Source organism: Pestalotiopsis fici (genome assembly GCF_000516985.1).
Source record: "Pestalotiopsis fici W106-1 unplaced genomic scaffold PFICI_Scf_6, whole genome shotgun sequence".
In the NCBI taxonomy this organism is placed as follows: domain Eukaryota; kingdom Fungi; phylum Ascomycota; class Sordariomycetes; order Amphisphaeriales; family Sporocadaceae; genus Pestalotiopsis; species Pestalotiopsis fici.
In genome coordinates, this window is record NW_006917096.1 from 3,756,275 (window position 1) to 3,781,977 (window position 25,703).

Below are 25,703 nucleotides of genomic sequence, written 5' to 3' on the forward strand. Positions count from 1 at the left end.
GGTGCCCCCCCCCCCCCCCCCCCCAAATGACTACATTGATAGACGCTACACTGGGTTCTACCGACACACCTATCGCTGTCGTGAATGTCATCGGCCAGCTTCAAAGCTTGCATATTGCTGGATTTCCATTGAGTAGGTACCGCACGAAGATTATTAGCAAGATTGATGACCCCAGGCGATCTCTTCAATTACGACGGATTATTAGACCCAAGAGACAGCCAGTGATCGATGGATTAGGCCAAGAGGCTTGTTTTATAGCGCCGCTTGAGAATCGTGCTGATCAAAACAAAACTAAAGCTGCCAAGGATCCAGACAGACAAGATAGTCTTGTTCCATGTGGATGAAGAAAGGTATGTCCGGCAAGCGTCCGATAGAGAGTTTTTAGGTAGGTAGGTATTTATGCGACCTGTATGCTATATGCATTTTGGGGATGCCCACCAAGGTACACACAAACACACACAAACACAAAGAGATTTCCCCTATCTGGGCGACAGTGGGTCTCATTACCTAGTAGCAGTATAGCGAGCTGTGGTGATCTTGAGTCTAATTTGACACTAGTAAATGCTTATAACCCCAGCTGTAATGGGTTACGCGACAGCTGCTAGTTTATGGAGCGACTGTGGCTTTTCGGGGGAGAGAGAGAGGATTGCATCATGTCAGATTTAGTCAATCTGAAGTTGGGTATACCCTCATTGTACTCTGTATATCCAGAGTTAAGGACATATTGGCAAGATATTGTCAATCTTGGGCTCGGCTCCTTCCAGATACGCTCCACTAATTCTGCACGAAGTCAATGGTTTGTGTGCCCGAAACCTCGGGTGCATCTTTCAGAAAGCGATTACTAATGTAAATATCGGAGTTAATGGTTGTCCCTCTTCTGGCGGGATGAAAGCGCGGGGTTCATCCGTTGCGTCACCATTCATTCAGTGGTCCCCCTGTAGCTGCCTGTATCGTATTGGAAATGACATAGTACATACATTACATCCTAGTATTGACTGTAGCCAAGGTAGGTACCTACGGTTAACGCTTTGCCGTACATAAATACCTTATCAACCCGCTGCGAGTGGAGTGCAGAACAATTGCGTGCCCAGAGGTCCAAGACTGAGAAATCACTCATCACCGCTTCTCCCACTGGCATGTATCTACGTGTCCCGCGAATTCTCGGTACTGCTCAGAAAACAACAATAATCTCTTCACTTGCTGCAAGACACTACTCTACCTCATCACCAACCTCATCATCTACCAGCAAAATGCCTGCTGTCCGCTCTGCCTATGACCCCAAGGACATGAAGTTCCGCCACCTGGGACCGACTGGTCTCAAGGTGAGCGTCTTCTCTCTTGGTGGCTGGCTCACCTACGGAGGTACTCAAAAGGGCGAGATTGTGAAAAAGTGCCTGCAGACCGCCTGGGACCATGGCATCAACACCTTTGATACCGCCGAGACCTATGCCTCGGGCGAGTCCGAGGTTGAAATGGGCCAGGCGCTGAAGGAGCTCGACTGGCCGAGGGATGAGTACGTTTTGACGACCAAGATTTTCTTCGGTACCGGCCGCAAGGAGCCCAACACCCGTGGTCTGAGCTGGAAGCACATTGTCGAGGGACTGAAGAGCTCCTTGGAGCGGTTGCAGCAGCCTTACGTCGACATTGTCTTTGCGCACCGCCCAGACCCCGCCACTCCCATGAAGGAGATTGTCGAAGGCTTCACGCAGGCCATCCGCAATCTCAACCTTGCCTACTACTGGGGAACCTCGGAGTGGTCCGCCGTCCAGATCATGGAGGCCACCCAGATTGCTGAGAAGTACAACCTTATTGCCCCAGTAGTCGAGCAGCCCCAGTACAATGCCTTCCACCGCCAGCGTTTCGAAGTTGAATACGCTCCTCTGTACAAGCAGTTCCAGTATGGAACTACAATCTGGTCGCCGCTCGCCTCTGGTCTGCTGACCGGCAAGTACAACGACGGCATTCCCGAGGACTCGCGCTACGCCACGAACAAGACCTTCTTCGAGAACAGCATCAAGCAGCTGCAGACGGACGAGGGAAAGGCCAAGATTGAGAAGGTCAAGAAGTTGACTGCCATTGCGGAAAGACTGGGCGGCAACGTGGGACAGCTTTCACTCGCCTGGTGCCTGAAGAACCCCAACGTGAGCACCGTCATTCTGGGTGCTACCAAGATTGAGCAGATTGAGGACAACATCAAGGCTCTCAAGCTGTCTGACAAGATTACGCCCGAGATCTTGGAGGAGATTGAGTCGATTCTGGACAACAAGCCCGCTGCTGCTCCTACTTATGGTCGTGAGAGACTATAAACCTGCATCTTTGCCTGCCTAGACACGTGTGATTCTAAGCTAGAAGTTTTGCTACATGTAACGCACGCAAGAAAACAGGGGAAAGGACAGTGGATTTAGCGATACATATGACAAAATGGTTCGGGGGAAATCCAAATAAACAATCATAATATTGAATCACCTTGTCAGTGACTTCATGTATAACAAGGAACTATATGATGGATGTCTATATAAATTCCATGCCAATGGTGAGTGTGTGCTCACCCCAGTCAAGTATACTAGAAATGGGCTCAAGCTTGTCAATCCATTTGGCACAACTTCAAATAATGCGAGTCAATATATAGGTTCGACAAGATCTGTCTCTGGGTTTGCTGCGTGATCAAACGGCAGGTGATGTATATTTCCATAATGAGGCATACATGTAAGCAGGTCTGGCGCATAGGTTGACCGTACCTGCAATTGACTTTACCTTAGCAGCGGGGTGGAGGGTTCGTTGTTTAGGGCGCTACCATACCTATAAGGTAAGCTAGCGGCACGGGAGGCTGAAGTTTGTCCACTAATGATAGAGGAACTTCAATCCCCGTCTTACCCCAGGCCGTACACTCACTCAACTAACCTAGCCTTGTCGAACAGCCACAAACACTTCTGAAGCTCACATACTTACCTACCTACATTGCCTACGTTCAACGCCGTTGGTAGCTCGCCAACTACCTAAGGACAACCAAACAAACGACGCAACATCAAGATTCCACACCACTTTCTTACACCGCAGACTCTCGACTCCAGACTAGGGTCGAAGACACAAATTTGCACTCCTCGGCGGCGCAATCAACACTGCAAAGAAGGGCCCAGCCAGTGATGCGCGCTTGCCAGTAGCCGTAAATATTGGCCCCTCCAAGTTCCAGCCTCCATCGCCCATTCACATAAGTCGCGGAGCTTTTCGGCGTGTCTCCTGGGAAGTCAAACTACAAAACACCATATCCGGAGCGATTTCAGACACGGAAAAAGGATTTGTGATCATTCCTTGCCATCTGTTCCTCTCCAGTTTTCGGCTGCCACATCTCCACATCACCGATAGACAACTCGAGCATCTTGTGCGATGGCATCAAACAATGCAGCCCGAGCCCCGGCTCCGCAGGATGCCGCTTCCAAGCCAAAGGAGACGGCTCTGCTCTGGAATCCGGACAATGTAAAGGATGTCGCAGAGTCCCTTGGGATCGGCAACCTTAACGAGGAGGCCTTGCGCACGCTGGCACAGGACGTCGAGTATCGCATCGGGCAGGTCATCATTGAAGCGCTTCGATTCATGAAAGGCGCAAAACGCTCAACGCTTACCACCCAAGATATCGCTTCGGCCTTGAAAGTCCTTGACGTCGAGCCGCTCTATGGATACGATAGCACGCGACCTCTCAGATACGGTGAAGCTGGCATTGGCACCGGCCAGCCCATCTTTTACCTTGAAGACGAAGAAGTCGACTTTGAGAAGCTAATCAACAACCCGTTGCCCAAAGTTCCTCGGGACAGCAACTTTACTGGTATGTCCATCTGCTGTGTAGCGCAACACCGAGACACTCGCTCATTTCTATCTTCCCTTGTTACAGGTCATTGGCTAGCTATTGAAGGCGTTCAACCTACCATCCCCCAGAACCCGAGCACGAATGAGTCGCGATCCCAAGAACTCCTGCCTAAGGGGCCAGGTGCCAATCCAGCCCTGCCTGCTGTTGCCGGCAACCAAGGCGCAAACTTCCGGCCGGCAGTCAAACACATCATCAGCACCGAGCTCACTCTCTACTTTGAAAAGGTACAATCTGCGCTGTTGGACGACAACCCCGAGCCTGTAGCCCAAGAATTACGCGCAGCAGCCCTCGAATCAGTCAAGTCGGACCCTGGCATTCACCAACTTGTCCCGTACTTTGTCAACTTCATATGTAACGAAGTGTCTCACCATATGGACGACCTCTTCATACTTCGCCGGATGATGGAACTCACAGACGCCCTTGTGGAGAATCCTGAGATCTACTTGGACCCTTATGCCAGTCCACTCTCAGCACCTGTCCTCACTTGTTTACTAGGGCGTAAACTGGGTAATGAGAACGGCCAAGATTGGCTGAACGAAGTCTACCTACTCCGCGAGTTCAGCGCCAGTCTCATTGGCCGTATCTGTCAAAAGTATGCTACGTCTAACAAGATGCTTCGGCCCAAGATGACTCGGACGTGTCTCAAGCACTTTCTTGACATCAACATGCCAGCGTCCGTGTGGTATGGAGCCATTCTGGGCTTGTCAGCTGCTGGTGGGCCTGAATCCATCCGGGTGCTGGCCTTGCAGAACTTCAAGAACTTCTCGGATGGCATGCTTCAAAAGCTCAAGGAAGGTGGAAATGACAGCAACCAAATTGAGTTGGAAGCCATCCTGGGTGCCATTATCAAAGCTATAAGGACCTTGCTTCCCGAACAAAATCTCCTTATGGCCAACGGCGTCAACGGCACCAGCGATCGCGAGACTTCGGAATTGAAGGAGTTCCTTGGCGACTTGATCGGTGAGAGGGTTGCAAGGCTAGGAGACCACCAGCTCGTCCAGACTGTGCTTGATGCCAGAGCTTTCAGTGCCCACTAAAGGTGCATTGTACTCCTCATGATCCCGTGACGGTTTGTGGGACGACAAAAAGTATGAAGAATTTTTCTTTTCTTCATTAGGTGGAAAGTTATGTAATATGCCCAAGCAGGACAACGCCCAGTCACTCGTGGGTATCTTCCTTTATATACCCCCGGCAGAGAGGATGCATCATTTAGGCGAACGGCGTTCTGGTACAAATATACATGGTCGGGCCCTAGGCATCGATTTGGTTGAGGTTTTGCCCTTATTTTTGGTAAAGGTTTTCAACTCGAGACAAATTGTTTTAGGTGTCGAGCGCGGAATTCAAGGGGCTGCTTCGATATGGAATCATTACACCCTGCTACATTGCTGTGCTTAATGACAGAGAAAATATTTGATTTCAGGCGATTTCAAGTCTTCGAAAGCAGTCAGCTCGTTACCTAGGTAGACGGGCACTCGTTCCCGAAGAATAGGAATTGTGGCATCATTATATTCCCAGCGCTACCTATATTGTCTCATCACATTAAGGTGGATGTTTTATGGTCCAGAAATGGAGACAGTCCATGGTTAGCTACCCTGCAGTATATGAATATTGTAGACCTTGTAGAGCATCAGGAGCAGCTCGACATGACCCGATGGACGGATCTGGCTTTGAAGTAATTTGTAAATTGCACTGCATTTCCACTAAAATTCATACAGTTCTACACATGTACAAGACGCCTTTAATCCACCTCTAGATCCGTGTGCGCCTCAGCAGCTGTGGTATCTGACCAGCCGTCGTGCAAGTGGTCGCTCAAATTGGCACTCGGATAGTGACGTTTTCTCGACTTTGGTCAGTCGTCCATTGGTTTCCTGTTCTGTTTTCTCCCTCTCTCTTTTATTATATTCGTCGCTTCTCATGTCTTGTCTTTACAAAAGGAAAGCCAGACCCAGGGCGGAAACCAGAGTGGTGCCCCAAAGAACGTTGCCGACGGTCTTGATGTTAGACTTGCTGAAGCCCTTGGCAAAGTCAAAGACAAGGTGACGGATGCCGTTCACGCAGTGGCCGACAAAGGGCCAGGCGAGCAGGAACTTGAGGGCGCCCTTGGCGGCGACGGGGAGAGCACCAAATGCGGCGGCGATGGATGCCGACTCGAGGTGCCAGCCAAGCAGGGGAGCCACGAGGTAGGCGGCACCAAAGACGTAGAGGCCGCCGGAGAAGATGCTACCCGTGATACGCGTCCAGATGGAGCTGGTGAAGAAGGTCTGGCTGGGGTCGTAAATCTGCAGATGCGGTGCTACGGGTCGGCTGCGGCGCTGGGAAGCGAGGAGGGATTGGGCATCGGCCTCGGTGAGTTTTGTGGTGGAAGCGGGTCTAGATGTGAGCAAAGAGGATGCAACGGTTAGCTCGAGAGATCGCAAGGTCAAGCAGTGTCTGGCAGAAGGAACACGGACCTAGCTTGCATGCCCATAGCCAGACGAGGCAGGTTCTGGGACAGGAAAAGGGCATTGGGGCTCTTTGCGACTGTGGTTTTGATGTTAGCGAATCCCGCTGAATGGTGGTTGCTCGTGATCGGGTTGTTTCGATGGCCGAACGGGCTCTTTCTGGCGCTCCCACCCTATCCTGCCATCGTGGAAGCTGCTATATCTCCGGCTGTGGTATTCGTTGATCCCCTTTGCTTTGCAGCGACTTGCCATGTCTTGTAACAATGCGTGTCTTTGCAGCCGCGCAACTTTCCTCCCTCTTTCTTGGCTTTCGAGCAAGTAATGAACAGCGACTTACCCTGGCGCACGGCCGAGAGACCGACTCTTTGGCCAATCATTTTGAATAGTATCTTCCCTTTATGACCGTTTGGCAAGTTGTTTTGGTCAATTGGCTCGATGTCGTCGATGCCGTCAAACGGAGCGAAGCAAGGCAGATCAAATCGACGCACTAGGTAAATGCTAGGTACGCTCAATCCGACGCCTCTCCAATCTCTCTCTCTCTCGATGATGTCCTCTAAAGCGGAAGCAGTCGGGTCGGCTCCTCGGTAAATGCCTCGACCAATCAAGTGGCGGCAGAAAGTCAGCCTCTTTTTGCTTCGACCCAGATGGGTTTCACGCACCGCCACCACAGCCATAGCTCTTTCTATTGCTGTACGTAGCGTGACCATCTGGTCCCGTGCACCGGTTGGTCCCCACCGTCGCGCCTCGCGGGTCCCTGGCCCCACGCTCCACGAACCTTCAAATTGGCCAAAATTGCGCCGCAATATTTTTGAGCTTCTTCTCTTTTCCCTTTTCCTCTCCAGATAGCAACGAGCCCTCCAGATCATGCAGCGCCCTCTCTCGATGGGCATTGCGCCTTGGTCATGTATCAAGGAGGAGCTTGGAGAGTAAACAATCTTGGGAAAGATGGATCCTTCGTTAATCTCGGCATCGTCCTTACACCGTGACGATGTCGTTTCATTCTGTGATCTACATTTCAATTGCGCCCGATTTGTGCGTGTGTATCTGGACCAGCCCAGGTCAATGTGACTTGTCCCTGTTGTTTCTTAGTAGTGCAGGTCTTGTCCTGCAGAAACGTCCTCGAGTTTGAACCTTGGTTTGCACTGGAATGAAATACTACATCTACTGCCCCTGTACGAGTCCGCCGCTTTGACTTAGATTGATCGGATATCAATACCTCCCTTCAAATGGTCTTGGCAAGGAGATTTCGATCATCCGAGCTACGATGGCCAGCTCTGGAATAGCAGAACCAGATCTCGCAAGAGTCTAGGAAAAAGGAAAAGAGGAATCAAGGAGATGGCAAAGCTAATGCCGGATAGTGTCGGCATCAAATGGGCGGAACCACTCCAATATCCAACCGTCCAGCATCGTACATGCATGCTTCAACAGCCGTGGCGACAATGACAGAGTGCGAGTACAAGAAGCAAAGTTAGAAAAGTAAAAATGAGATGAAATACTATTTGGACCGGAACGCCGCGGCCCTGGGCGCGGAGCATCACTGGCAGTCCGCTATAAATGCTCTCCACACATCTTTGCGAGCCGATTCTCCAGCTGCTAGTAGGTAGATTTTTGTCCAATCAACGCATAGTTGAGATCTCGATTCAACACCGCTGTAGTAGAGCAGCATAGAGAGTACGTACGCCGTCTCTAGCAGACGTTGAACTATCCAACAGTAGGTAAAGGTCGGTTGCCCACGGCAGAGTTCCCGGTATGGGGTTTCCCCGTGGGGTTGAAAGCCATGGCATTATATTTCTATCATCAGCCCTTGTCTAGCTCGCCATGAGGAGGATCCATTATAAGGAGAGACCATGACTACCAACGTGCGATATGCGGTGTAAGCACGAGGCCATATCTAAATGAAGGCATCAAATACTCATGATTGTACTGAGTTCCAAGCCTGCCCGCACATTGAACGAACAATACATGATGCCGTCTGAAAACGATTCCGGTTCTACAAAAATGCAAACGCAGCACACGGATCACTGCGAAACTGTGCCCAAAGCCAAAGCGAATGAGACCAATTGCATTAATGATGGTCCTATCTTGGACGATCATTGGCACGCCGTCTCGCGCAGTCTCGTACGCAAGCTGGATCTGACATTGATGCCCATGATATGGGTTTTGTATCTCTTCAATTATCTGGATAGAAACAGTATCTCGTGCGCACCAAGATCCCCCGTTGGAACTGTACTGCGTTGGGAAAAGGACTAACTGTGTGTCCAGCTCAGCAAACCTGAATAGCATCAAAGAAGATTTGAGTCTTTCCGGTGAAGATTTCAACACTGTCGTGTCAATTCTCAATGTCGGGCAAGTTTGATTTTCATATAAGTCCTCTTGTGTAGAACATAAAGATGAAGAAGAAGAAGAAGAAACCCTCTGTTAATACAAAGCATATTCTAATCCTGAATAGCTACATGGCCATGCAGATTCTGAGCAATATGATCCTTACCCGGGTACGACCATCGCTCTATATACCACTGTGGGCTTGCGCGTGGTCCATCGTTTCAGCGTCGACCGGAGCAGTTCAGAACTTTGGACAGCTTATTACTGTCCGGTGTCTTCTGGGAATCGCAGAGGCTCCATTCTTTCCCGGGGTCTATTATCTTTTATCGTGTTGGTACACCAGAAAGGAGTTGGGCTTACGAATGGCATTCATGTACACGGGGCTTATTGTCGCAATTGCCTTTTCTGGTCTGATTGCTGCCGGTGTTTTCTCCCGTCTCGATCATGCGCTGGGATTGGCCGGCTGGAGGGTAAGTGCGAAGAACCACTCGATGCAGCTTTGCCGAATCCCCTTGGTAACCCTGTGATTCTAGTGGCTTTACATCATTGTGGGATCGGTCAATTTTCTCCTTGCCGTTGCTTCAATGTTCTTGTTGCCCGACTTCCCAGAGGCTGCGACGGGTAGTCAGAGATGGCTTCTGAGCGAAGAGGAGCAAAAAGTGGCACTCGAGCGCATCGCCGCCGACAGTGTCACGCAAGAGTCTAATAGATCTCTATTATATGGCTTGCGCTTGGCCGTATCTGACCGTCGGACTTGGGCATTTGTAAGTAGTAGTGCGATTGGAACAATGAAGCGATGATGATTAAGCTAAATCGTGTGTTCCAGGTTATGCTACTTCTGTGCAACCATGCTGCATTCGGGTTCAGTTACTTCTTTCCTTCAATCGTGAAAGGCTTTGGATTTGGCTCAACCATTGTGACTTTACTCTGCACCTCTCCCCCTTATCTTGTCGGAGCTGTCATGTCGGTTGTGGTCTCCTGGTCCAGCGACAGCCGCGGTGAACGAGGATATCATATCGCTGTACCGGCATATATTGCAGCAGCGGGCTTCATCGTCTCTGTAGCCACACTCAATGGTCCAACGAGATATGCGGCCTCATTCCTTTACGTGTCGGGTTGTTATGCTGCAAATGGCCTCATATACGGTTGGGCGGCAAATGTGCTCAACCAAACTCCAGAGAAGAAGGCTGTCGCCACCTCCATGCTAAACGTTCTTGCTCAGCTGGGTAACATCATCAGTCCATATTTCTTTAGGGAACAAGATGAGCCTCGATATCTGTTGGCCATGTTTCTGCTTATTGGTTTCTCTGCCGCGAGCGGGTGCATCAGTCTGGGCCTCAAGTGGGATCTGCGCCGTGCCAATCGACTGATTACCGATGCAGCTGTGGCCACTGGACAACAACCCCGATTCTTTGCGACTTAGCGGCATGGCCTAATAGATCTAGAAGTTGCAGGACTTTGTCACCTACTCCGTCAACAGGCAATAAGATGCATAGCTTAAGTAACACTGATAGCAATAACGAGACCATATGATGTGTAATAGCTGCCTGAAGTGCTTCTGAAGTGCTTTGAAGAAATATTTGGTATTTCTGGCTTATGGCAGTTCTTCTTCTGTCCAATTCAATTAGACAAAGAGGCACACGTCTCAACAGCCAAAACAGCCTCACGCAGATGGAGATCAATGGTTGAATTTGATACCGCTTCCACGCACTGATGCATATATGTTTTACTCGTGCATGAAACTGTTTTCTGATTTTATTTACGGTGATTTGAAACAAGAGATGCAGACCAAATCTGATGACAAGGACTTTTCGGCTTGTAGATGTCATTCCACTATGTGACTGGAAAGGCTCTCTACCAGTGATAAAGATCCACTTGACCATGTCCTAGTGATATTGGATTGAGCAAAGCTTTCCGTTTGTGACCTTTCACTCGTTTCGAACTGCCTACTCTGCATTGTCTCAATAGCATGTCTTGCAATCGTGACATCGCCTCTCAGGCTCTCGAGCAATTTGAAACAAATTTCGTATCCTTGAGAAGACCTTTCTCGAACATGGGAACAACCGTGGACTGCAGATATGGCCAGATCATCGGCAGCCACGGCCACAATGTGGACACCATGTATTGGCAGATAACGTTGTATGTCCAACTGGCAGAGTACCTGAATAATGTGGGCGATTTTGATCGATGATTCTCGAATCTTGATTTCCGAAAATGAATGGATTTGGCACCGATGCGAGGGGCCACGATGTAGAAATCCCCGGTACAAGCTCGAGACGGCGGAATGGTACAGTATATGAACCATCGCGCGTTTGATTAGCTGACTTTTATTGTACATATCCGTGGGTCGCCTTGACTGCTCTGGCCAAGAACAGGATACCGGAAGCTGATCATACCAAGTCTCGAGCGGCAGGTTGTCCAAGAGCACTTGGCTTCTCTGACATTCTTCCAACCCACATCGGGCTCCATTTCCTACATCAGTCTGGTATTGGTTGACAAAGACTGGATATTGCAATCTTTTGGCTTTCATGATGCATACACATAGGTTGACTTTTGCGACGCACAGATCCCTATGCTGTGCTAATGAAGTAAATAGGCTTGTTCTTTCTGATTCGTCTTTAACGATGAAGCCGTCAATTTTCAGCTCACCCGGCTCATACCGGAAATCATCCTCGTCGAGATTGTGGTCCTCTTCAAATATCCGAGTCGGTCTGCCTGAAATGCATCCTATCTCATAATCAGCCATTAAGCACAACCATGATAGTCTCCGCCCAAGCTTTTCCCTTGATGCGAATAGGCTTGGTGTGTCACTTGCTTCGCCCTCATAAAAGTGCGGAGAAAAAGCTAGTGAGATAGCATTGCCCGTGTAGTACCAAGCAACCCTGTAATTATCCGCGACGTCCTGGCCACTGGCTTGCAGTAGTAATGATTGGACGCGGGTCATGTGATCGTTCTCGTAGTTTGAATCATACAATAGCTGTTTTATGTTAGAAAAGATGTGTTCAAAGGAAAATAGAAGAAGAGAAAAAGGTGCTTTCGCACGTTTATTTTGCTGTTGATGTCATTGCGGGCAGTCTCTCTGCTATCGTAACCAGCCATCTCGAGCATGGGGATGTCGAGATATGATAAAGACGAGAAAATGACGGCATAGAATAGTAATAGGCTGACTTGTTCGGATGAAGAGCTTGGTGATGTAACAGCGCGAAGGAAGTGTCCCAAGTCCAAAACAGGCAGATCTGGATAAACAAAAGTGACAAATAGCTTCAACATGGATTGCTGGACCTCAAATAGGGGCAAATTAAGCAATCCGGATGATGAGTAGTCACCAAAAGTTGTCAAATTTGATTCCAGCGGTCGGATGAATGCTGGCAGTCGTGTTGAATCATTGTGAGCCCTGGTCGGTACCTCCACCAAGAGACTCGACTGCTGATGGGCATTCGGTGAGTTGCACCCGCCGTGATATGCCTCATTTGGCAGAAAGCCATCCGATTGCACTTCTAAAACATCGACTATAGATGATTCAACAGCGCCATCGAGATCAAAAGAAACAATTTCGTGTGCAGACTGACCGGCGTCTCCAGAGGCTTCGGTTTGCCTTAGCTGGTTGAACTTGCATTCTTACAATGAGATAGCTTACAATCGAGAATCCGAATATCCTCATCCAACTCGAGAAGGTTTTCTTCCTGTTGGAGCACTTCTAAGCGGGAGGTATCTTGTGGAAATGTGTCCATGGGGGTGGTGGCAATGTTAGATGGTGTAGTAATTCGGAACAGCTCATGTGAGTTTTCATCGCTTGCTGGTAACTGAGGCACACATTCCCGCTCGGCATGTTTCCGGGTTGATAATCTAGACCTAGCACTCGTTTTTGTTAGTTTCTTGGCGAAGCTTTATTAAGTGACCAGGAGACATTTTTGTGGTAACTCACCTCCTTCGGTATTTGTACTTCTGTGGTGTACATTTCACCTCATGCCATTTGCAGTTGCTACACTACAACAACATGTGTTAACAATTGTCTATTCGGGTAGACAATTGAGTTTGAAGCAACTCTTTTGAGCATTTTGTCCGAGTTTGCTCTCTGGAAGCACTGATTTGGGTAATGCTCGCTCATGAGACAACCCAGGGAAGGGGAGAAATGACATCGGAAGTTGCTTACTGGTATCTTTTGAGAAATATCACATCTTACTTTTCGGGCCCGACAAACAGTGCAAGCTTCCGCGCCACGCTTCATTGTGCTTGATTTGTTGGGGGTTGGCTTTGAGATATCGATCAGACAGAGACACAGTCGTCTGCCCTTTTACATGCTTGAGGGTTGCACAAGCGCTATACTAACAGTTTTCGAATGATCGTAATCGCCACTAAGTCGAGAGGGGCTATAGCATGGACTAACCTAGTCAATTATGTGACGAACGACAGAAGGTGTCTCAGTGCTCTCTTAGGGAGTGGGTGCCGAATGTGCCTTATCCTCCAGCAGGGTTTTCTAGGCCGGAGTGCTTCAGAATGCTTCAGTACCAGTCTGACCCCATGGATATTGTGGAGAAGGAAAAGCGCAGTGGAACGAGTTGCATGAGGGTCCATTTCAGGATGTATAGTACTTACACGCTATACAATATATTGTCATCCCCATTTGCAGCAGCCAGGCCACCGATCTACGTACTACCCCAAAGCCGCCGTGTCGCTAAAGGATTCCGAGTCAGGTCCGCCATGTACCTGTCCTATCCGCGGGATCCCGCAGCATTCCACAGCTTCCCGGTTCATAGTTATTCAAGCGATAGTGTGCACTCTTGAAACTCAGTTTTCTAGGGTATAGTGACTGTAGCCGAAGATGATTATTTGAGGTGCTTTGCCATTTCATAAAGTCGAACTGCAGAGACATCCATCCATGCCTCCATCATCCAGAATTATTATTTCTAGCCTTGGCAACGTTCCTAAGTCTATAATTGCTTTTCGCCAGACTATATAAAAATGTCGCAGGTGCATATTTTTGCTGTCTTCTTCGCGAAATCTGATACAACCGATCGGGTTAGTACTTGCAGGCCTCTTGTTACCAGAGTTTGCTGATTGATATTGTCGTCTCTCAAGATGCGAGACCTCCTAAGGACCCAGTGCGAACAAGTGCGGGAAAAAGAACCATACGCTTTACGCTTTCTCCTGACTGAGGAAATGCAAACTCAACCTCCGAGTTTCTGCCTCTTTGAGACGTGAGTCCAATCCTTTCAGGTGGCGTGCACATTTATGCACTGACAACAAGATGGGTTAGGTATAACTCTGTCGATGCCACTGAACAGCACATGTTGGAACCTCATTTCATGGCTATGATGCAAGCCATGGATGCTGAGACCTTGATGAGCAGAAAACCTCAAGTCATGAAGACGATAACCGTCGCAGGCTTCGACTTGGATCCATCTTTTAATCAGTCGGGGGGCTTCCGATTGTTCGGGCCAGCGGATGTTGTGTAGCAAGTAGTCTAATATATAACATTTTGGGTTCAACCTCTAGCCAAGTAAATACTCTTACTGCGATAGATACCGAAACTGGCAAACCATGCCAACATCCTTAATCACAAAAACATTACTATTCTAAATGTGCAGCCACGGTCGGACCCCTCGCAAAACACTTCTTAGACCAACTTCAGTCGTAGAAGCTCCTTTCCAAAGACTATAGAGGCCCTTTGCACCACTTCGGAAGCGCTGAGAACAGGGAACCTTATATCATCCAGGTTGCCCCGGAACTCCTGATACTGAGAAGCATCTGTAATCGGCTGAGCAGAAGCAGTCGGGAAAAATGCTGTGGGCTCTTCGTACTCATAAACCATGGTGAATTTGCCGTTGGTGATTGTACCATCCGGTAGACGAATGCCTGGTGGACAGGCCGTCCAGGTATGTGGGACGCCGCCAATGGCATCAACCAAAGAGCCGGGGGCAACTACATAGATCTCCCCCGCGATTTCCACCATCCCAGCGCCATGGAGGACCATGATTCTCTCGTCTGTCAATCTCTTTTTGTCCAGATCCATATGCACATGCCGAGGCAGCCTGAGATCAGTACTGAACTCGATGAAGCCAAGCTGCCCTGCGAAACGTTTCGTGGATCCTGCGACCAATTCGTGCATTGTCAGATTCATTTCAGGAAAGGGTTTCTTGACATTGGCACCAGATCCGTGGGTAATTCGACAGTTGTTGGAAAAGCGGTAGCCTAGGCGGGTAGCCAATTCATTGGCGGTGCTAAGAGTTGACATGTCTGTCCGCGGAAGGTTGCTCAGTCTTTGTGTGTATTTGGCGTATGTTGTTATAAGTACATATCGGCTTGCAGAATATTTTGGCAGCATCTTACCCGGGAGAGCTTGATTTAAAATACATTCTCTGAACAAAGGCTTCATCCAGTATAAGCTACTAGGTTAGGTGGTGTGGGTGGCTTCCGGGCCGCTCTCAGGACGGGGGGTATTGGGGCCGAGAGTATCCGCGTGTCGATCTTGTCGCATATTTTTCTGTGGTGAATGATCCAGCGAGGAATCTCAGTTCCAGATAAGACCTTATCAATGTAGATGTGTACAAAAACTGTCCTCGGGTTTTAATTTGAGGTGGTCATGGCAATTGGCACAGTCTTTTCATAGCTGATCAGGAAACTCCAGATTCCATACAAAGTCCAGAGACCCATCATCGAAATTCGGGAACCCCTGTATTTCTCCCATTTCGGCCATTGCAAATGTTGCATCAGCAGGGAGACTGAACCATGTTTGAACTTGCTGCACGTCCCCGTGATCCATGGCAGTCGGATCTTGAATACCGGTAGAAAAGGGAATACAGCCCGGATGCGCCGATGGCACAAAACTGCTCTGTAACCTGCTGAGGTGTAGTTCTAGCAAGGCGGCATATCGGAATCCGAGTTGCATTTCATCAACTGCGTTCGATCTGAAGGCTCCGATGGCCTTTTGGAGTAACTCCAGCGATGCGTTCAAAGTAGATGCTTCGACTCCTACTCCCAGACTCTTCATGAGAAATATTGAACCTGAGATGACGCGCATCATAACACGAGTCGGAACATGCTGTAGAATGTGCTGTTCCTCCAGTTTCAAAGCGGCCTTGAGAACTTCACAACTGCATCTGACGACCTCAGTGATTAGCTGGTAGTCAGATTGATCCAGTACCTGACTGGTGATACTTTGGCTGCCTTGTCTGTGTCCCCCGTGTTGCACTGCGCTTCGCTCAATAATGCCCTGTAATCCTATAGAGTAGCAATATAGCCTCGTGCTGTTATATTCAATACAGAGTAAGACTCCATGAACATCAGAGACTGTCCCACTTGGTGTCAGTGACTTGAGCAACATTTACAAGATGGGGGATTGACATACCCAGGTCAGCCTTGTGCAAATAGTTATCTTCCCATGTCTTTAGCATTGGCTGAAAATGATCTATCAGGTTCATGTAGCGACCGTTATGTAAAAGTTGTGCGGTATGCGCAGAAGATGGATACATGGTCTCCATTACGAGTCTCGTAAGCTTTGTGATTTCGAGCCACGGCTTGAGCACCGAATACTCAACCTCATGATCGACTGTACTTGTAATCAGCCGAGGGACTTGTCGGATGACCCCTTGTGGGAGTGTCGTCTGTCGCCCGTGTTGTAATGCTACTTGTTCAGTGTAGACATAAAGCAGTGTCTGTATCCTAAGCCGCCTTGCTACGTCAACAGCATCGGCATCAGGAATATCGTTCTCATCGAACAGTTCTAGTTCAAGGGACAGGGAGAGGGCACAATTGATCAACATCCAAGACATGTGCCCACATCGTTTGGCTGGAATGATGACATCTTCTAGCCACCTATCCCGAGCCTCGTTGCTCTCGTCATTTTGCTGGTGGTTGGCATCTTCAGGCCAATGGACGAGAAGATCCGAGTCCCACCCATCGATTGGTGGTGGGACCGACAAAGCCCGAGGATGCCACTCAGCAAGTAGTAGTAAAGCCTCAATGGTACCCACCGAGCGTGTTTTGCCATATGAGTTCTTTTCTTGACCGAGCAGCACGCGTAGTAATAGGTGCTGGATGTGAGTCCACAGTCGCTCATGGATATAGAAGCTTCTCATTGCCCCTCCTACACATGGGAGGGCATGATGTCGAGCAGAGATGCCTAGTATGGTACAGCAGAGCAATGGCTCAGACGAGATCAAAGATTGATGATTTTCATGTTCCCCATAGAAGTCAGTCAGAATTGGAGTTAAAATCTGCAAGTTTGCAAAGAATCTGAGCATGGAACTGATTAGTATGTACCTACTTTGATGATCCTGAGATCCCCCCCCCAACCAGCGGACGACTTACTTGTCAACAAAGAAGACGGCTTCGCCAGCGGTCAGCCATCCCTGCTTTACGAATCGACAAGCATTCCATATCCTGTGGCCAGCACGGGAGTTCTGAGGATTCTGGGCGAGTGGCGCTGGATTTGTGGATACACTTGACACGGTCGGAGAGGATCCGTGTTGCACCGGATCGAACAAGACTTCAAGGGCATCATCGCTGTTCGAAATCATGGTACGCATGACGGGCCCAGCCAGGCCATCCGGCGGCGCTATAGAAGCAGCGGATTCTCTCGACGCCGCTGCCGACCACGAAGCCGACGATAGCTGTCTCGATGAGTCTGCTGAAGGCGCGGATGATGTGGCGTTGGCGGTCTGGGAGTCACGGGATATATCGGAGGATGCGGAACGGTTCGTCACTGCAGCTCGGTCGGTAGGAAAGACGCATGCCCTCATTTGCCTGTGGCATCGTTTACAGGCTTCTCCGGGCTTCCATCCGACGCCAAGTTCACAGCGGGATTTCCGCTGTCGGCACGCTAGACACGCCTTATAAGCTCGGGGGTGAATGTGCGTGCTTGCCGACATTATGTTACGGATCGTCGGTTGGATGATCCCTTATCTTGTTACATTTATTCAAAAAAAAGGTATGCCAAGATATGCTAAGTCAGGGTCCAATTTGTATTGCAAAGATGAATGTAGAATAATGAACCACTTTTTGTAACATACAGCAAGAAATGGCAGACGGACAAGGCGGGGTTGCGTTTGGAGGGCATTTGCTGGTGCCGGTTACTGTCGGACCTAACCCCAAACTTCAAAAGCCAGTCTAAAAGCATCAAAATGTCAAGTTGGACAGTTACAGTAGCCAAAGAAATAGCATTTATTGAATTTGTATAGTCCAAGAACTCTCAAAAGACATTAATTAGCTATGGAAGTTGGCCAAATCATTCTAGCTCTGCAGCAATATAGCAGGTTAGTCCCAGGGTTGGTTATACAGCCCCAGATAACATTCGACTATATTCCTCATTCTCTTGTATACTTATTCTTGCCAAGCCTGGTCAGGACTCTCAGCTAATTGGCTATTGCCTAACAGTTGTGATGTTGCCGATGCCCTCGCCCAACTAAGAGTTCCTGGTTGTGGTGTGCTTCCAGGAATAAGATTATGGTCACCTCACCAGCAGGTTGGGCCTACCAAAATCATTGGTACTGCCTTCACGGTCCGCTATGACCTAATCCGCGAAGGCAATGCAAACCAAAAAGTAGAAGGGCATTTTGTATGTGCTCACGACTGCCCGATGGTCATTATCTCCACAGCTTCCACAATCACTGATCCGTTCAAATATAGGTCGATAAGGCTCCCCGTGCATCGATTATATTGATTGATACTCCACCGGGACTGGCGACTGCATGTTGGGGCGGCCTAGCTACTCAACGAGCCAAAGTATGCGGCGTGGCCGGTGTTGCGGTCAATGGTTTGATTAGAGATCTTGATGAATTGAGAGATCTTCAATTCCCGGTACGTTCGCCAACAGTTCATCTCGCTTACTTGGCTATCATTAATACTCGTCCGGCTGGCAGACATTTGCTACGGGAACCAGCCCATCTCCGCCGCACTCAATCGCATATGTGAGTAAGGTAAGTGCTGTTGAATGATTATGGTACTGAATGGAAACCCATCTAATGAAATTTACCTTCAGGTCAATCACACGATCCCATTTGAGCATGGCGATTCCAAGTTATTGGTGGGAGCAGGGGATATTTTGATAGGGGACCTTAACGGAATGGTTTGTCTACCCTTGAACTTGGCAGATGAAGTGCTTCAAGTGCTGGAGTCACTGTCCAAAGTCGAAAAACAAATGCTGCACGCTATTAAAGAAGGCATGTCCATGACGGAAGCAGTAAAGCTTCGTCAAAAAGGCACGCAAAGGAGGTAGATGTACGTCTCTCAGGCAGCATATCATGATTCAAGCTCCCAATTCTTGCTTTATTTTAGGGGCCTCGATACTGAAAATAAATTCTAAAGGGATAATAATAATAAATACGAAGGGCGATTCTAGTAGTTCATGCCAACGCAAGACCTGGCAAATACCCAGACAGCCAAGCGCAACATATCGACCCCTATTTCTTTTTCCCCCTATTCTGCCTGGGGCAATTTTCTTATTCTTCTTGTGATTTTGAAGCTTTAACAACTATCCCATAAGTGGCCGAAATCAACATTATTCTGTCCGCAAAGTGCAATGGTGGTTGTTATCATTGGTTCGACCATCCTTGGGTGTAAAGAAGACTATCGAGACGCAGAATAAGATAATTAATTTTTCTTTCAGGTTTAGAAATTCGCCTCTGATTGATATTGTATTTTAGTGATATTTCCGGTGGCAATGGCTGCGGCAGTCAATAATGTGCTTGTAGGTCGTTTTCATTTTCATCCTGTAGGAACCGGCTTGGAGTAGGACGGCAGGGCGGGCGAGCCGTTGCTTGCCGCTAGCTCCGGGCTACGCCGGTATCTGTCGGACGGATCTCTTCATCTCTACATGAAATCTACTCTCTGTAACGACAGATCGAGTTATGCAAAGTGCTATTAATTCTCTTTTGAGAGATAAATTCTGACAATAAATTCGCATACGCATCCCAATGTGGCTAATAGCTACCACCTGGCCAGTCGTAAGCAGGCCTACTACAAGTCTTTGTCAACATGGAAGAAATACAGTTGGTATCGGCCGAAGAAGTCCAGAAGCACAATCAAGCTCTGGATTGCTGGCTAGTCATCAATGAAGAAATTTGGGATCTCACGACATTTGTATCTGAGCATCCTGGAGGGGCTTCTAGTCAGTCAATCACCATGTGTTTTTATAAGCCTGAAGCTAATCGGTCGGTCCAAGTCATCTTGAAATATGCTGGGGCAGACGCAACCGTCCCATTCCGAGAGGTTCACTCGCAATCCATCATTCGAGAAAATCTCAGTCTGGATCGTTTTCGGGGCAATTTGGACCCTTCTACTCTTCCCGGTAACTGGGCAAATACGAAAACTACTGCCGCATCAAGTCAGACGGGAAAGCCCGGTGATATGATCAGACCTCCATTGCATACCATGATCAATGCGTAAGAGAGATTCGATTGACAACAACACATGTGGCTTTACTGACCTCAATCAAAGCTATGATTTTGATAGTGCAGCCGCATTGAGTGCGCCCAAGAAGGCTTATGCTTTCTATTCCACCGCCGCGACAGACTGCTGGACAAAGGAAGCAAACGAGTCCATGTTGAAACGCATCTGGTTCAGACCCAGAGTAATGAGGGATGTGTCTGCTGTCAGCACCTCGAGCACCATACTAGGAATTCCTGTCGCCTTCCCAGTCTTTATCTGTCCCACAGGCCTGGCAAAACTGATCCATCCTGATGCTGAAAAGGGTCTGGCCCGTGCAGCTCAGTCCAGTGGCATCTTGGAGATAGTGAGTAATAATGTCAAAATCCGATCATCTGTTTAAGGATTAGACGCTCATGATTTCTTAACCGTCTTAGATTTCTTCAAGTGCTAGTTACTCTTTAGAAGAAATAGTTCAGGAAGCACCAAACTACCCATTTCTGTTTCAACTATACCTGAACAAGGACAGGGAAAAGTCGAGGAAAATGCTTCTCAAGGCTCAAGATCTAGGCATGAGAGCTATCTTTGTGACAGTGGATGCCGCAGGTAGAGGTAAACGTGAATCGGACGAGCGTTTAAAAGTTGATGAAGTGATTGTCAATCCAGTGACGGGCGAACGCGCCGCGTCTGACAAGACTGGTGCTGGATTGACTCGGCTCATGGGACGATACATTGATCAAGGCATGACGTGGAAGGATCTCGAGTGGATTCGCAGCATCACCAGTCTCCCGATCATTCTGAAGGGTATTGGCTCCGCCGCCGACGCCAAGATTGCCCTGCAGCACAAAGTTGATGGCATTTTACTGAGTAACCACGGGGGCAGAAACCTTGACTTTTCTCCACCCTCGATCCTATTGCTCTTGGAGATGCATAAGGTCTGCCCAGAGGTCTTTCAAAAGATGGATGTCTACGTCGATGGCGGCTTTCGACGAGGAGGTGACATTTTGAAAGCACTGTGTCTTGGTGCGAAGGCTGTTGGTATTGGACGATCCTTCCTATATGCCCTGAATTATGGCACAGAAGGTGTGGAACACCTGGTAGAGAGTGAGTCGCTCTTTTTTTTTTTTTTTTTTTTTTTCCTGTTTTACTATTGGTTCCCTCTCTAACATGACACAATAGTCCTCAAAGATGAAATGGAGAGTGCCATGAAATTGGTTGGCATCACGAACCTTTCAGAAGCCCATCCCGATCTAGTGAACACGAGCGACGTCGATCATCTTGTACCCAACGGCGCAGGTCACCCGTATATTACTTGGCGATCACGGGAGTGCGCTCGCCTGTGAGCTTTCATTCCAGTGGTGACAGCGCAAATCAGTCCATTGGTCCGATCAGCCGAGTGTTTTACACTCATGATGGGCGGTTCTAAGCTGGGTTGATGACATTGTTCCGTTCCCCCATACCCAGCCCCCCTTTGTGATTGAATAATTCGAGATTCGAGGCCATCTGGGGGATAATCGGGGATTGCAGTATACAGATTCTCCCAGGGGCATTGAGATACTTAATGGATATGAGCACTAGATTTGTTGCTGGCACGGAGGTAGATTTGAGTGATGGATGTGTATGTTAGTACCTGTGTATCTACTAGCTATAGGGCCCTGAGCGCTAGGCACCGAAGTACAAGTTGCGACTAAATGCATGGTCACTTTTTCGCATCATGCGTGTATATTCTTAGGACTACTTCTTTTGCTTATTATCATTAACCTCTCAGAATAATCATGGGACTTTGATGAGGCTTTGGCAGATCGACTGATCAAAGAATTTGTGGTGTGGTGCCTTTTTTTGGGGGGGGGGGTTTCGCTTACTGTCTGACTACCTAGTACTCTCACTGCTGCCTACCTCCCAAGTCCTACCTACCCGCTAGGTAGTAGCTATCTACTGTTGTAACCACCGACAGCGCTTCTCTGTATCTCCTAACCACTGCACCTGATCCGCTTTCGCTTTTACATCAATCGACAGCGCAAAATAGCGACTTTTATTCCATGATTTCTCCCTGTCAGACCCAATTCTTTTTTCATTTGACTCAATCTGTCTCTTTCTGTTGCTCATCTCATGATTTATGATGAAATCAATTGTTTCGTGGTTGCGACGGCGCGCCAAGAACTTGAAGCCTGCAAGAGAGGGCGCAACTGATGGCTTGAGTCGCCTCCCACTGGAGCTCCACTACCTTGTGCTCGAACATCTCGGGCCTGAGGATCTCGTGGTGCTACTAAATGTGTGTCGTTCATGGCGTTACATATGGCTGAGCGATGAGGTCTGGCAATGGCTGGCAATGCGCTGGCTCCCCGGCCTCCAAGAGCACATTGAGGACTGCGCGGCGCATGGTCAAGAGAGAGGGGAGATTTTCAGGCGTGTATTGGTCAAGGACCTCTTGCGCAACCATGGGCTTTTCTCGTTCTCTTCATATCACAGCTTGGACCTCGAGACCAACCGAGTTTTCAAGCTCAGCAAGGCGGTTCCCGTCGTCGATGGTGGCATTCACCAGTATAGGGACATACGAGAGCCTGAAACCGATCTAGCACGCTTCGCGAGGTTCATGTTGTACAACTCTGGAAGGATTGCTTGGTGGCCAGAGCCGTATGCCATACCCTATGTCGCCGTTATCGACGATCTTCGGACAAGACATCGCAGAGTATATTCCTTTCCAGGCCACTGCGGAGAACGAGCTGGCTACCAGGTCGCCATGGGCGATCAGCTTTTCATCATGGGCAAGGAGAGGACCTTGCACGTATGGCATCTCGGTACTGATTCACATCAGCTGATTGAGCTGCCTTATGACTTCAAGCGTTGTCTTACTGAGGGAGACACCATTCTGGTCATCGCCAAGAACTCGGCTGTCTATCTCTTTGAACCCGGCCAAAAGCTTCGGCAGATCGACATGTCCGATGTTTACAAACAAGCACCAGTGACCTGGGGCGATCAAGGAGACTTCGTGCCCGGAGCCTTGGGATCCCATCGCGTGGGGCTCTGGTTGGGAAATACAAATACAGCCATCGACTTCATCATTCATCCCACGAGGAAGAATGTCTTTTTCGTTGTGACCTTGACAGATGGGTCTATGACCGTTCACGAAGTTAATGATGGCAAACTCGCCACTTCTTACACTTTGGGAAATCAAATGCTCTCTCGTCGTGCTCTCGAGCTGTCCACACAGCTACGTTGGGAAAAAATCAATTCCAGGGGAGGTTACAACCTTCTATCGATATATCCACAACCTACCTTCAGCCCTAATGGGGTTGCTGATCTGGAAGAGCTCTGCCACGAGATAGACTGCCAGTGCCAAAGGGTGCCATTGGGAACATCGCTTGTGCACACTCTCGTGTCCGTTTGTTTCAACATCTACACCAAATGCTTCCATGTTCTGCGTCATGAACCATCCAGTTCTTACGAACCAAGAACATTCCACATATGGAACGATCGGCTTCTGTGCGCGCACGGTGTGAACTGTGACACCAGTTGCCATGTGGCCTCATTCAAGGGTGGTGCTGAAGCAAGGCGTCCGAGATGCATGAGCGCTATACCGTTCTATTCTCCTGACCGAGCTTCCAAATCTGCCGAGACAACCTTGGCTAAAAGGCGTCGGCGTCACCAGGAAGAGATGCTGGAGTGTGGTCTCTCCATGATCAATTCGCCGTACTGCGATATCGAGTATCTCTTGGAAAGCAAGCGTGGATATTCTCGACTCAGGCCACCACCACAAAACATGCCTAGGCTTGTTGGAGACGACGACTTTTTGGTGTTCTTTCAAGACGAGATTTATAGCGTCTGGATGTTTGGAGATGTCGCCTTTAGGCCATAGGCTATATCTCGTGCGCTTCCTGTCACAAAGCTCATAGATCTTGGCATTGGGTACATGCTAGCTTTGGCCTCCAGCTTGATTATAATGTTCATGCTTCACGAATATATGTTGAGCTATGGCGCATGGCGAACTGTCCAGCAACTTACCAAGACAAGTGCGACCGTCACGGTTGCGTCTACATCATGTTGTAAAGTTTGAGACCACACAGCACTAGAACATAACGCACCATTAAAGTATGCTCTTAAAGTTCCATCTCTAGCCGCTGGACTCCAGTAGCAAGAATGGATACATGATCCAGTTTCAGCTCCTGGGGCACGATGATCACTCGGCTATTTGAGCACGAGGGATTCTGCCAGGAGGCCGAACATCCTGTCAACCATCAAGCACTCATAAAATTGAATACCAAAGTTGAAACGGCCGCCACCGCGAGATTCGCGAAAGCTGAAGAACACCTCCATCAATCGGTCGGAGGTCCGGAGACTAGCGTCCCGGCCGAGCCCAGCTCCGCCACACATCGTGTCCAAAGGATTGATTCGGCCGAGTGGCAGATCAGCACTTGATGTCGATATGGTATAGGTTTTCAATTGTATCAAGACAACATAATATGCTTGCAACGTAGCATCATTTTGGTTTTCTAGGAATGAAGCTATTTCTCATTGCTGCTGATGCTAGTCAAATTGTTTCGGCCGAAAGATTTACGGGCACCGATGAGTATAAGAACCAGCCCCTGGCACCTAGTTAGGATCTGATTATCCATCCAACCAGTCGAGCACATACTACAGCTATACACATCATTCGGAAGATTCAATTTTCAGTATTCATCAATTCTGCATCATCTAAGTTATTTTTCCTTTCAAGAGTCAGCCAGTTTTCCCAAAATGTTGCAGCTATCTCCCGACGAGCTCCGACAGAAATACTTCAACTCCATTGCCCCGTCTTACGCTCGCCTGACGGGCAACACGACACGGCACAATTTTGTCGCTGCTTTGGAGCAGAGTGATCTAGGCATTACATCCAAATCTGTCGTTCTCGACAATGCTTCAGGCCCTGGAACCGCCACCTCTGCTCTCATTCCTTGGTGCGAGCGACGCAGTCTCAAGCCCAAGATTGTATTGACAGACTTCACCCCGGGCATGATTCAAGAGTTTGATGAAATCAGATCTCAACACCTACAGAGCGAGCTTTGGCAGAGCACCGAAGCCAAGGTGGCCAACGCGCTGGACCTATCTGCGTCATTCCGCGAGGGTCACTTTACCCACGTGGTGGACAGTTTCAGCGTTTCGACCGTCGGGACCAAGGACCAGCAGCAACAATCCCTCCGAGAGGCGTACAGAGTTTTGTCTCCCGGGGGCTTGGCCGTCTACCTGAACTGGAAGCGTTTCCCCATGTCGGAGATGATCGACGCCGCCCAGGCCGATATCAAGGGCGAGGAATGGGCACGGGAGCACCGGGTACCCGTCAACGGCGCCGAGTTCATCCAGGAGGGTTACCTTGCTCAGATGATGGCTGGGGACGGCTGGGATTCAAGCAAGATTCAAACCGCGCAGACGAGCTATTTGGTCCAGGAGGGCGATGATTGGGATGGGCTTTTCGAGTTTCTGCAGGTCAGTCCACCTTCCATGATTGCAAGGCGGGGCTTCACGGCGGAAGAGGCTGCTCAGTGGCCTGAAGCGATCAAGCGGGCAATGAGGAAAGAGAAAGAAGTCTATGGAGGGGTCTACACTGAAGCTTGGATCGTCTTGGCTAGAAAATAGATCGAGTGAATAGTCAAGTCAGATAACAAAGGCAAAGAGCCGTTTAAGAGAGCAAAGACACATCCGGAAGGAGATCAATGGATGCTACATTTCAATCAATGGTG

At 48.9% G+C, this 25,703-nt stretch overlaps 9 protein-coding genes across 9 annotated transcripts; 6 read left to right on the top strand and 3 right to left on the bottom strand.

The window, feature by feature from the left end:
• Nucleotides 1-1,250: 1,250 nt before the first annotated feature.
• On the top strand, nucleotides 1,251-2,306 carry PFICI_09599 (voltage-gated potassium channel subunit beta; the record flags this gene model as incomplete). The annotated part of the gene is made up of 1 exon (XM_007838180.1): nucleotides 1,251-2,306. The coding sequence occupies one exon, from the start codon at nucleotides 1,251-1,253 to the stop codon at nucleotides 2,304-2,306; it is 1,056 nt and encodes a 351-aa protein (XP_007836371.1).
• A 1,078-nt stretch (nucleotides 2,307-3,384) lies between these two features.
• On the top strand, nucleotides 3,385-4,899 carry PFICI_09600 (uncharacterized protein; the record flags this gene model as incomplete). Its single annotated transcript, XM_007838181.1, has 1 exon — nucleotides 3,385-4,899. The coding sequence occupies one exon, from the start codon at nucleotides 3,385-3,387 to the stop codon at nucleotides 4,897-4,899; it is 1,515 nt and encodes a 504-aa protein (XP_007836372.1).
• An 888-nt stretch (nucleotides 4,900-5,787) lies between these two features.
• PFICI_09601 (uncharacterized protein) lies at nucleotides 5,788-6,680 on the bottom strand (the record flags this gene model as incomplete). The annotated part of the gene is made up of 3 exons (XM_007838182.1): nucleotides 5,788-6,232; nucleotides 6,313-6,382; nucleotides 6,641-6,680. 3 exons carry the CDS (start codon nucleotides 6,678-6,680, stop codon nucleotides 5,788-5,790), a joined length of 555 nt encoding a protein of 184 aa, XP_007836373.1.
• Nucleotides 6,681-8,150: 1,470 nt separating this feature from the next.
• PFICI_09602 (uncharacterized protein) lies at nucleotides 8,151-10,048 on the top strand (the record flags this gene model as incomplete). Its single annotated transcript, XM_007838183.1, has 6 exons — nucleotides 8,151-8,176; nucleotides 8,232-8,501; nucleotides 8,566-8,653; nucleotides 8,733-9,095; nucleotides 9,159-9,389; nucleotides 9,452-10,048. The coding sequence occupies 6 exons, from the start codon at nucleotides 8,151-8,153 to the stop codon at nucleotides 10,046-10,048; spliced, it is 1,575 nt and encodes a 524-aa protein (XP_007836374.1).
• A 4,194-nt stretch (nucleotides 10,049-14,242) lies between these two features.
• Nucleotides 14,243-14,860, bottom strand: PFICI_09603 (uncharacterized protein; the record flags this gene model as incomplete). The annotated part of the gene is made up of 1 exon (XM_007838184.1): nucleotides 14,243-14,860. One exon carries the CDS (start codon nucleotides 14,858-14,860, stop codon nucleotides 14,243-14,245), a length of 618 nt encoding a protein of 205 aa, XP_007836375.1.
• Nucleotides 14,861-15,229: 369 nt separating this feature from the next.
• On the bottom strand, nucleotides 15,230-17,495 carry PFICI_09604 (uncharacterized protein; the record flags this gene model as incomplete). The annotated part of the gene is made up of 3 exons (XM_007838185.1): nucleotides 15,230-15,915; nucleotides 15,974-16,860; nucleotides 16,936-17,495. The coding sequence occupies 3 exons, from the start codon at nucleotides 17,493-17,495 to the stop codon at nucleotides 15,230-15,232; spliced, it is 2,133 nt and encodes a 710-aa protein (XP_007836376.1).
• Nucleotides 17,496-19,599: 2,104 nt separating this feature from the next.
• On the top strand, nucleotides 19,600-21,332 carry PFICI_09605 (uncharacterized protein; the record flags this gene model as incomplete). The annotated part of the gene is made up of 5 exons (XM_007838186.1): nucleotides 19,600-19,732; nucleotides 19,787-20,006; nucleotides 20,062-20,356; nucleotides 20,427-21,093; nucleotides 21,169-21,332. The coding sequence occupies 5 exons, from the start codon at nucleotides 19,600-19,602 to the stop codon at nucleotides 21,330-21,332; spliced, it is 1,479 nt and encodes a 492-aa protein (XP_007836377.1).
• Nucleotides 21,333-22,108: 776 nt separating this feature from the next.
• On the top strand, nucleotides 22,109-23,845 carry PFICI_09606 (uncharacterized protein; the record flags this gene model as incomplete). Its single annotated transcript, XM_007838187.1, has 1 exon — nucleotides 22,109-23,845. The coding sequence occupies one exon, from the start codon at nucleotides 22,109-22,111 to the stop codon at nucleotides 23,843-23,845; it is 1,737 nt and encodes a 578-aa protein (XP_007836378.1).
• An 878-nt stretch (nucleotides 23,846-24,723) lies between these two features.
• Nucleotides 24,724-25,599, top strand: PFICI_09607 (uncharacterized protein; the record flags this gene model as incomplete). Its single annotated transcript, XM_007838188.1, has 1 exon — nucleotides 24,724-25,599. The coding sequence occupies one exon, from the start codon at nucleotides 24,724-24,726 to the stop codon at nucleotides 25,597-25,599; it is 876 nt and encodes a 291-aa protein (XP_007836379.1).
• Nucleotides 25,600-25,703: the final 104 nt, after the last annotated feature.